Source organism: Vipera berus, assembly GCF_964194415.1.
Source record: "Vipera berus genome assembly, chromosome: 5".
NCBI lineage: Eukaryota > Metazoa > Chordata > Lepidosauria > Squamata > Viperidae > Vipera > Vipera berus.
Window position 1 is genome coordinate 74,964,102 of NC_138207.1, and position 11,909 is coordinate 74,976,010.

The 11,909-nt window shown below is 46.3% G+C and overlaps 1 protein-coding gene across 1 annotated transcript in view; it reads right to left on the minus strand.

Moving 5' to 3' along the window:
- Positions 1-9,076, minus strand: part of ASAH2 (N-acylsphingosine amidohydrolase 2) — a 49,748-nt gene extending 40,672 nt beyond the window's left edge. Inside the window, exons 1-3 of the mRNA XM_081330103.1 lie at positions 8,961-9,076; positions 7,907-7,998; positions 735-887 (exon numbers count right to left, since the gene is read on the minus strand). Of these exons, the coding sequence (XP_081186229.1) occupies positions 735-887; positions 7,907-7,998; positions 8,961-9,069 (354 nt within the window). The 5' untranslated portion in view covers positions 9,070-9,076. The remainder of the gene's footprint in view (positions 1-734; positions 888-7,906; positions 7,999-8,960) is intronic.
- Between the last annotated feature and the right edge of the window lie 2,833 nt (positions 9,077-11,909).

Here is an 11,909-nt window from a genome sequence, read left to right on the forward strand (position 1 = left end):
TAAAGGCATTCAGTAATGAGAATTGAAAGTGTGTGGGTGTACACACATATCCAGAATGTATATCTTTATCCAGAACGTATATCTTAGAAATGCTACACACTTTAAACATATACACATATATGCTTTTATCAAGGCATTAAGCAGCCTTCTGTAGGGAAAATTCTAAATCAGTAGTGATGTTGGGATTGCACTCCACCTGCTCTAAACTAAGATAAGAAAAGCTGCCTTAATTACAGTGCAGTGTAAGAGGACCTGGATTGGACCTGAAGAATATCTGCAGTGATTAATTAAATACATTAAATAATCCATAATATAGAAAGCAAGACAAAAAAACAGAAGCCAGCTCACTGTATGAATTGACATCTGATGGTCTAAAATGGACTAAAATTAAGGATGTGTCTTTTAATTCCTAAATTTCTACTGGTGTGCCATTTAAGTAGATCTGTTTGTGTCGGAGGATCACAGCACCTGGGGGCAGAGTCAAAAGAGGAATCAAACTAGAATCTTTACATAGCCACAAATAGTCTGTTTGTAGCTACTGAAAGACTCTAGGCTGATTCCTCTTTTGACTCCACTTCCATGTTCTGTCACTCTTTCTCCTACAGTTTGGATTTCATCATAACATCACCATGATTACAACTCATATAAAGCAAAAAGAAAACAAAACAAAAGGAGAGGAGAGGAGAGGAGAGGAGAGGGGAAGGGAAGTGAGGTACTGCTTATTCCTCACATACCTGTAACCTTACTCTTTGAGACATCATTCCTGTTTCAGCAACCACATATATTACTCGTTTGGCATTATTCTTTCGCTCTGCAAGGATGAAAGTTCTGCAATATTGTCGTGAGAGAATGCCACCACCTTTCTGATTAGACTCGCCATAGCCCACCTACAGTGAAACATAAAATGTCATTATTTATTCATTTGTTTAAGATTAGAAAATGCTTTGGTGGTTATTGACTCTGAGTGACTACTGTAAGTTTTATATATATATATGTTTGACCATACATACATATATATATATATGTATGTATGTATGTATGTGTATGTGTACGTATATGTATATGTGTGTGTGTGTGTGTGTATTAACAAACTAAACAAACACTGGGATGGAATAAGAAAAACTAAAACAGTTTTTATTGCTAAAAGATCAAGCTTTCATTGGCTAACTGCCAACGTCGTCAGGATGGAAACGCTGGGGTGGGGAGATCATGTTTATACTGTTGGTGTCTGCACTCTGCTCATGGAGCGCATCACCGATCTGTTTGTTAAGGTCGGCCATATTTCTTTGAGTTGTTGTGCATCCGTTTTGGGGGGATGTAGTTGTCTCTGGGTATCTGTTGTCAAAAGTGAATTGCTGATATTTCCATGTGTTGTAGGCATAGCTCTAGTCATTGCCCGTGTTCTTATACCAGAGGTTCTAAATAGTTGCTTCTCTTCTTCCCTGTGTTCTACAATGCAGGGTGGTTGTGTGATTGTGCAATCTTGATTTTGATACAATGAGGCTGTGTTATATGTTAACTAATGTTAAGAGTTAATAGATCGTTAAATGTTGCGTGAGGTAAACACGGTGACAGGAATACACGCGGGAGCTTTTGACAGCTGTCAAAAGCTGCCGCCAGCGAAAGCGCATGCGCAGCCAGCTGACAGCTCTCCACTGTCAAACAAGTTCCCCACCACGCATGCGCCACCGCCACGAGGACGCGGAACTGTCAAAAACACACTGCAGCTAATTGGCTCCGGCATCCCGGCGGGAGAAGAACAACCGCGGATTGGCCCAGCCGGCTGGCGGCCGGCTATAAAAGAGCTGAAGCTGAGCACCTACTTGTCAGGTACCTCAATAAACCTGTTAGACCTTGCCAGCTGTCTCCGAGTGGTCTGTAGCCACTTCACTGGCGACGAAGGTGGGATCTGCTTCGTCAAGCTGAAGTCACTGCCAGGGAAGAGAGTTCCCGGTGACCAGAGCGAGTCACATCAGGAAGTTATAACTTCCACGAACGCGGCGGAGCAGATAACCGGACCGAGACAGCATGGCCAACTTCGGACGTGTACGAGAATTCGACACCCATCACCCGGAGCGATGGGAATCGCATCTAGGGCAGGTCGAAGGGTTCCTTCTGGTCAGTAAGATCACGGACGACTGAGCCAAAGCGGCAGCCCTCCTGTACATAAGCGGGCCCCCAGTCTACGACGTTGCCGTCGGGCTATTCAGCCCGGTACCGATTGCGGAGGTACCCTACGCTGAACTAACCGAAAGACTCAACAAACACTTCATGCCTGCACGTTCGCAGCTGTACTGGAGAGTTCAATTCGCGCATCGACGCCAGCGGCCGGATGAATCTGCGAATGACTTCATCGCAGGAGTCCAGCACGCCGCCCGAAGCTGCCAATTCCCGGACCTAGAAGACCGGATCAGGGACCAAATCGTCATCGAGCTCAGAGATGAGCGCCTCCAGAAGAAGATTATCGCAAAACCCGATTTAAATTTAGCGGAGGTCTCCAGGGAGGTGCTGGCGTACAAAGACAGCCACCGAGGGGACCCCGCTCGGTCCACCAGCGAATATCACGGAACGGTACATCAAGATGAAACGACCCTTAGTGACGACGATGGAACCATAGACCTGACTGACGTGGATGCCATACAACGGCGAATGGAGAGACTCCAAACCCGCCGGAATGACCACGGTGAAAAACAAAAAGCAAGAAGCAACATCTCCCCTCGAAGCTACCCCAGGGAACAACGGCCCACCTGCGCCAGCTGCGGGGGCAACCATGCCCGAGCCATCTGCCGCTTCTGTAATGCCAAGTGCCATAACTGCAGAAAAACCGGGCACATCAGGACAGTTTGCCGGAGCCGACCCCGCGAGAATCTTCACAAGTTGGAGGCCACCTCCCCAGGTACGAGACCAACCAGAGCCTATAACCAGAAGCCCCCGGGGAGCCTAGTGCAGGTGGTAGACAGGGCTAAGGTAGCTAAAGGGGTCCACCAGCTAAGCCCCAAGGTAAAAATCAGAGAAAAACTCCAAGGGGTCCCCTGCGACATGGAGGTTGACTCCGGGTCGGCAGTGTCACTAATCTCCCTCAAAACCTTCAAGGAAATTTGCCGGCTTAACAATAAGAAAATTCCGTTAGAACCCCCCCCCCAGATACATCTGGCTGACTACCAGAAAACCCCCATTCTGTTAAAAGGGAAAGCCCGAGTGTGGGTAGAGTTTAAAAAATTTCAGGGGGCCCTAGAAGTGTTAGTTACACAGGGGGAACACACCAGCCTAATTGGGTTGAACTGGTTTAAAGCCTTGGGCATCGCTATCACCGGGGTCAACGCGACACAGGCCTCAAGCCTCGAAGCCATCTGCAATCACTTTGCAGACGTCTTCGACGGCTCTCTGGGAAAATACACCGGCCCACCAATCTCCTTAAAACTGAACCCCACTGTACAACTGATCAGAATCAGAGCTAGAAGAGTTCCATTCGCCCTCAAAAAGAAAATTGAGGGCGAACTGGAATGCCTGGTTAAATTAGGGGTCCTAGAACCAACTGAAGGGGGAAGCTGGGAAACCCCAATTGTCACCCCGATTAAAGCTAACGGCCAGATTCGGCTCTGCGCCGACTACAAGGCCACCCTGAACCTAGCTTTAAATGCACATGCTTACCCGGTCCCGCCGTTGAGAGACGTTCTTGCTTCCATCCGCTCCGGCGCCATCTTTGCTAAATTGGACTTGGTGCAGGCGTACTTGCAACTCCCTGTAACTAAGGAAACCGCGGATGCGCAGACTATTGTCACGCACCGCGGGGCTTTTAAAGTCAATAGGTTGCAATTTGGCATATCAGCTGCCCCAGGAATATTCCAAGGGATAATGGAGAAAACGTTAAAGGGGATCCCCAGGGTCTGCCCCTACTTCGACGATGTCCTCATCGCCGGTGATTCAGAAACAAACCTAGCTGACAGACTGTCAGCAGTCCTAGACCGATTTAGAACAGCCAGTCTTAAATTGAAAAAAGAGAAATGCTCAATTGGGGTGCCGTCCATGGAATTCCTTGGGTTTAGAATCGATGCCCAAGGAATCCATCCTACCAACTCGAAAATTAAGGCTAACAAAGCAGCCCCCAACCCCAAAAATAAGCAAGAGCTGCAAGCCTTCTTAGGCTTACTGAACTTCTATCATGCATTCTTGCCACATAAGGCAACTATAGCAGAACCATTGCATAGATTATTAGATAAAGGGACACCGTGGTCCTGGAATAAAAAGCATGAAACCAGTTTCCAAAACCTAAAAGACATCATCTGTAACAGCTCCACCGTCACCCTATTCAAAGAGAACGTCCCCCTATGCATCGTGTGCGACGCATCCCCATACGGAACAGGTGCCGTCCTAAGCCATCTAACCGAAAACGGGACACAAAGACCAATAGCATTTTATTCGAGGACCCTCTCCAAAGCAGAAAGAAATTATGCCCAAATTGACAGGGAGGCGTTAGCAATTGTCGCCGGCGTGAAGAAATTTCACGATTACCTCTACGGCAGACCCTTTACCATTTTTACTGACCATAAACCACTTTTAGGCATTTTTACGTGGAACAAGATAACTCCCCAAATACTGTCACCAAGAATCTTAAGATGGTCTACCTTCTTATCCGCATACTCTTACAAGCTGCTACACAAACCGGGGAGGGAATTGGGCCACGCCGATGGACTCAGCAGACTTCCCTTGCAGGCAATAGACCCCGACCCTGCCCCAGCCGGGCACATTTTAGCAATTTCCGAACTGCCTGAGTGCCCATTGTCAGCCAAGGACATAGCCTCCAACATGGCCAGGGACAAATATCTTAGCAGGGTACTGCGGTGAGTCACTGCTGGGTGGCCTGCAAAGTGCCCGGACCCGGAATTCCGCCCATTCTTCACTAAACAGCAGGAACTAACTTCCCATTTAGGGTGCCTTCTATGGGGAAACAGAGTGGTGATTCCAGAGAAACATAGACCCCAGACATTACGCACACTACACAAGGGACACCCGGGGGTTGTGAAGATGAAGTCCCTAGCTAGAAGCTATGTGTGGTGGCCAGGGATCGATAACAACATCGAAGACCATGTGGCAGGGTGCTACCCTTGCCAGTTAGCCAGACCAGATCCACCCCAGGCCCCTGTCCACAGATGGGAAACTACAAAAAATCCGTGGTCCCGGGTACACCTAGACTTCGCCGGGCCCCTTCAGGGACAAAATTTTCTAATAGCTATAGATAGTTTCTCCAAATGGCTCGAGGTTGTCCCGGTCAACAACACCACCACAACCACCACTATTCAGGCTCTCAGAGGGCTTTTCGCCACTCACGGCCTCCCCGATGTCCTTGTCTCCGATAATGGCCCCCAATTCACCTCTCGTGAATTTCAGTTATTCACCACAGAGAACTCTATTAGGCATGTCACATCGGCTCCGTTCCATCCCTCGTCTAATGGCATGGCAGAAATTATGGTGAGGTCCACAAAGGAAGCTTTAAAGAAATTCATCAAAGGGGACTGGCACTAAGCCAGTTCCTTCTAGCCCAACACACCACCCCCTGCACGACCACGGGCAAATCACCGGCGGAACTTCGGTGGGGAAGGCGGCTAATAACCAGACTAGACAGAATGCACCCAGACAGAGCGAACTTTGACGTAGAGCGACCTCTCCCACCACGATCCTTAAAGAATGGACAACCCATCTGGGCGAGAAACTACGCGGGGGGGCAAAAGTGGGTGCAAGGAGTCGTGATACACCAAACCGGCCCCCTGTCATATCTAATAGACGCTGGCCCTAACAGGCACCTCCGATGGCACATAGACCAATTAAGGGGACGGAGCCCCCAAAATGCTTCTCAACAAACAACCCCTAGCATAGGGGACGGTGAAACCCCACAAGAAGACAACCAGGAGCTACCCGATCCAACACTACCCAACGCCGCCAACCTACAACAACCAGAACATGGGGAAAGGGAGCCGGGCGGCAAAACACCCCTACGCTGCTCCAGTGGAACCAGAAAAGCCCCAGCCTACCTGCAAGACTATGATTGGGCAGGGAGCAACCTACAACAACGGGGGGAAGGAACTAATCCAGGGGAAGGGTAAGGGGTGTGTTATATGTTAACTAATGTTAAGAGTTAATAGATCGTTAAATGTTGCGTGAGGTAAACACGGTGACAGGAATACACACGGGAGCTTTTGACAGCTGTTAAAAGCTGCCGCCAGCGAAAGCGCATGCGCAGCCAGCTGACAGCTCTCCGCTGTCAAACAAGTTCCCCACCACGCATGCGCCACCGCCACGAGGATGCGGAACTGTCAAAAACACACCGCAGCTAATTGGCTCCGGAATCCCAGCGGGAGAAGAACAACCGCGGATTGGCCCAGCCGGCCGGCAGCCGGCTATAAAAGAGCTGAAGCTAAGCACCTACTTGTCCGGTACCTCAATAAACCTGTTAGACCTTGCCAGCTGTCTCCGAGTGGTCTGTAGCCACTTCAGAGGCGCTCTGTGAATGCTTGCGCTGTTTGCCTCCATATTGCGCATGTCGTTCCTCCTCCCAATTCCTTAGTGCCTGGTATGCAGGGGGGAGGTCTATGTGCTGGTTGACAGAGGAGTGGTTTGAAAACCAAGCTTCCTTAAACAAGCGGCCGCCTTTAGTGTTGTCACTGGCAATTGCCTCAGTCCCTGTTAGATTAATGACGTGGTTAAGTGTAGCCATGTTTGCCCACAGCTGTGAATGTTGTTCTTGTCTTCTAATACTGAGCTTGTGTTCGTGCACTCTAGTCCTCAGTCGTTTTGCCGTTTCCCCAATGTAATTGCAATTGCAATTTTGGCATGACATCTTATACACGACCGAGGATTTTTCTTCATTGGGGAGTGGATCTTTAGGGCGCATGACCTGATCGGACTTTACTAAAGGATGCCGCTTGTTTAAGGAAGCATCCTCAAACCTGGCATGTGGCTTCCAAAATCCTTCTGAACATTTTCACCACATATATATACATACTGAGCCCAAAAGTTATGTTGCTAAGCAAGACATTTGTTAAGTGAGTTTTGCCCCATTTTGTGACCTTTCTTGCCATAGTTGTTAAGTGCATCATTGCCATTGTTAAGTTAATAACGCAGTTGTTAAGTGAATCTGGTTTGCCCATTGACTTTGCTTGTCAGGTCACAAAAACTGATCACATGATCCCAAGAAATTGCAACCCTCACAAATGCCAGTCAGTTGCCAACTATCTATATTTTGATCACTTGACCTGGGGATACTGCAATAATCGTAAGTGTGAAAAAGGGTCATGAGCCACTTTTTTCCAGTGACGTTGTAACTAAATAAATAAATAAACTTTGAACGGCCACTAAATGAACTGTTGTAAATGGAGAACTACCTATATATGTTTCCTGAGAGAATTTTGAGAAGGAATGTACGGGACTTGTAGAGAAATGTTGGAATGAATGTAATGATACAGCATGTGGGAATGTTACCTGCAGAAGAGGGAAGCTAGTATTGATTGCCTTGTTCTTTGTCTGCACTACCTTGAAGGGTTAATAATGAAAGAAGAAGAAGAATGGGAAGAGGTAGAAGAGGTAGAAGCCAGAGAATAAAGTCCTGGTTAGGAGATTTAACTTGCTGAGATATTGAAGATTGGAAGAAGGCAGTTCAGGCAAATTGTAAAATGGGAGGGGAAAGGGTTTGATGTTTGGTTTCTGGATAGTAGACAGGCACCAAAAAAGAAAATGACTTTCCCACTGTAAATTATTAGAAGGCATGGGTCCCTATGGCTCCAAGGTTGGATGAGAACTTGATAGAGGTGGTCAAATGGGAGACTCTGAACAGGGCAGGCAGCAGTTTGAGTGGGATGTTAAATAGTGGGATAAATAAGCTGTGAGCTATTGAGGCCAGGCAAATACTCACAAAAGGTACTTCAGCTATAGGACCAGTACAATCTTCCCGGCCGACACCGATTAAGTAACCCTCAGAACCTTTAGTAATTCCAGAATCAGCACCTGAAAAAACATACAAAGAAGAATTAGGCACTCTTTTCAACACAGAGAAACAGGGCTGTGCAGAATTTGAAATTTAAAAGCACATCTAGGTTCTAGGTTGACAAGGTTGAAAGGACACTGCTTGAGGAGTCCAAAATTAAGTCCAATGAAATGAAACACGCCACAGCACCTTCAGGATGAGAAGAGTCTCTTTCCTCAGAAGGAACATTTCAGCAGCGATGACTGCAATAAGCCATTTTATGAAGAACAATATTCCGATTCTCAAAGCATGTAAGGTTTGGTACACTCAAAAACACTGGTTAAAAAAACAACTGGTTTGCTTTCTTTTTCACCTTTGCTTTTTTTGCAAAAAAATTTCCCCAGTTTGATAAGCAACAAAATCAATGATGGAATGGGAGATTATGCCTTCTGTATCTCACTACTGTTAGTAGATTCCAAAGATGCCAGTATGTATGCTTTTAAACTGACTGCACCCCAGTGGCAATATATTGCCCTTTGACTGTAATAAAGATCTATTGGTCTGAGAACCTGTCTCAGTTTTTCTTTTTCTTTTTTCTTTCTTTTCTTTTTTTTGGACAAAAAGGAAGAGAATCCCCACAAGTATTAGCTGGGGTTGTGGCTTTGGAACTTTTTCCTGTTTCTGTTTTTCCTTAAAACGGTCATCAGGGCAGAGAACCGGCTGTTAAATTATTTGAATCCCACCACTTCCTAGGGCCATCCTTTCTTCAAAGGTTTATGGCCTAGTGTTTTCTCTGAACTGTAATCTCATCCTTCTTCTTCTTTTTTTTAATGAGCATATGAGAAGATGAATACCCTGGGGAAAAAATCCTATGAGGGAAAATGAACGGACCAAAGTCATTCCAATCCCATCCTTGGTTGGAAATCGCTCAAGTGCAATTGATAATAACTTTGTGGACACCACTATTCCATCAGTATTACAATATTGATAGAAGAAGACTTACCACTTGGGAGAACATAAATGACTAAGAGGGATACGACCACTGCCACCACAACCATCACGAAGGCAACACTAACGATTCCAAGAGCAACTGCTGATTTGGATTTCTTCATCAATGGAAAAACAACTATAAAAAGAAAAGTAGAGGAAACAACTCAAAAGAAGTATCAGTAAGCTAGGTACGTAGATGTCTTACACATCTTTGGATAACCTCCAGATAGTTTGTTCTTGGGAAGAAGGAGGCAAGGCACCACACACAGTCTCACAGACAGAAGCCAACCTCAGAAAGAAATGTGGTTAGGGTTGCAAGATGGACTACGGAATATTCATAACACTTGCCTCCAGTTACTTGATACTACCACTGATCCTAGGGCATTGATGGTGAACCTTTTAGACACCAAGTGCCCCCAAACCACCTTTGCCCACCCTGCTCTACCCTCTGCCTGCCCCCGCTCCACGTGCCCTGCCCCCATCCTGTGCCCACCCACTACCCACTCAGCCACCTGCAGGGCCACCTGCCACTTACACAGACTGCTGCAGCATATCGCCCAGGCGACCCTGCAAGCGCCATGGCAGTCACACCCTCTGTCCATGCCCCAAAGCATCAACTACACGCAATGGGGAATGAGGGAGGAGTCTTGTCCATGCTCCCTAGCTGCCATGTACTTGGCTGCACTGCTCCGTGCAGGCCACCCAGGAGCGACTCATCTCCAGGGGGGCTGCTGGTGAGGGGGCTGTGGGAGGGTGGGGCTGGGGCATTGGCACTCATGCCCACAGAGAGGGCTCTGCGTACTGCCTCTGGCATGCATGCCATAGGTTCGCCACCACTGTCCTAGGGCAACTGCTTCATGTTATCCAAGAGTAGAGCCTGCCTTGATTTTATTTTTATATATGTAGTATGCACTGAGCCTGAAAAGTTAGCTACCATCTTGTCTTCTCTCTTTGTGTTTGTTTTTTAACCAACTGAAACAAAAGACAAAGGAAAAGAATGCACACGATTATTAAACAGAGGAGAGTTAGAGAAAAGAAACAAAAACATACATATAACAGAACAGATATTGAAGCTGAAACTCAATAATGGCCACCAAATAAGAAAGGACTCACTGGAAAAAGATTCTGATGTTGGGAAAGACTGAAGACAAAAGGAGAAGGGGACGGCAGAGGATGAGATGGTTAGATAGTGTCATCAACACAGTGGACATGAGTTTGACCAGACTCTGGAGGTCAAGGGAGGACAGGGGGGACTAGCATGCCTCTGTTGTTGTTGTTGTTGTTAGTTGCAAAGTCATGTCCGACCCATCACAACCCCATGGACAACGTTCCTCCAGGCCTTCCTGTCCTCTACCATCTGGCATCCCTCTAGATCAGGGCTTTTCAATCTTTTCACAGATTGTACCACTTTTAGGACATGACAATATTTGAGTACCACCAGTGCTTAGCAAGGTGTCAAAAACTTGATGACTAAAAAAAGGGGGGGGGATTTTGGTTTTACTGATTAGATTCATTTGTTGTTATAGAAATGGCTAGTTTATAATATTATGGAAAAGGAAAAAGTTGAGGTTCAATGTTATTGCTTCCTTCTACTGCAACAGAGGAAGTATGTTCTTTTTCCCTTCTCCCCCTCACTTCCCCCCCTTTTTTTCCTCCCTACTGTCCTACTATTTGCTTTTGTATTTTTGTATTTTATTCTATAATCTAATAAGATATTACAAACTGTAGAAAAAAAGGAAAAACGTACCAGTTATAATTTCTTCGGTGGCTGTTCCTTTGCTGAATCACTTTCCATTTGCACTGACAAATGATGATGAATTTATCCATGTTTATTAATATGCACCACTACCAGCTAGCTCAGGGGTCTTCAAACTTGGCCCTTTTAAGACTTGTGGACTTCAACCCCCAGAATTCCTCAGCCATCATGGCTGGCTGAGGAATTCTGGGAGTTGAAGTCCACAGATCTTAAAGTTGCTAAGTTTGTAGACCCCTGAGCTAGCTGGTCAGCCATTCTTAGCTCTCCTTCCACAGTGTAATAAGAATGCACACACACCCAATCACTCCCCTGTAGCCTTAAAGACACAGAAATCAAGTGCAATGCAAGAAAGGCTCACAAATAAACACATAAACCAGGTTTTTTTCTCTTTAAGCTGCCTCAGGCGTGTCACATGTCACAAAGTTGCAATCCAAGACTAAAAGGCTCCAGCAATTGCGAAAAGCTTTAGCTTTCAAATTAAGCCCGTTTACCTTCAAAGAAAACTTTCTTAAAGCCACAGACAGATTCAAGATAAGGGGGTAAAACCAGTGCTTTTTTTGTAAAAAAAAAAAGGTGCTGGAACTCACACACCTGCCTTGCCTACCCTACAAGGTTCCATCCAAAAAAGGTGCCGGAACTCTGTTCTGGGCATTCTATGACAAAAAAAGCCCTGGGTAAAACTAATTACATTTGTTTAAAGGGATTAAACTTACGGAAGTCAACAATTTGGACTCATTGCTAAAATGCAGACTAAAATATTCCAATAACCAAAGCACACAAAGGAGCCTCTGAATTACAAAACTCTGTAAAAACTGTACAAAAATCCTTATGGTAACCCAATCAAGCTGCCAGCTGATCCAGAATTAAATAAACCCACCTCCTTTCCGGCATGCCAGCTTTTCATTTCATCAGCACTGTTTGCATTCTCCTGGCTGGAGAAAATGAACCAGGGGACCTTTTCTTCCAGCAACAGCTGCTGCTTCTTCTTCTCTGTCCCTGTTTCCTCCCTGCCTGCTAACCTCTCCTTCTCTTTCCCTGTTGTCTTTTTTCCCCTTTCCCTTCCAAACCACCTCCTTTTATAGCCTCTCCTCTCCTCACCCCTCTTTTTCTTCAGTTCACCTCCAGTTCCGCTGCTTCCAGAAGCACCAATCAGCTGGAGCCAATTAGCTCAAATCTTGCCAGCTCCTGGGGCTTCTGCCAAGCCCA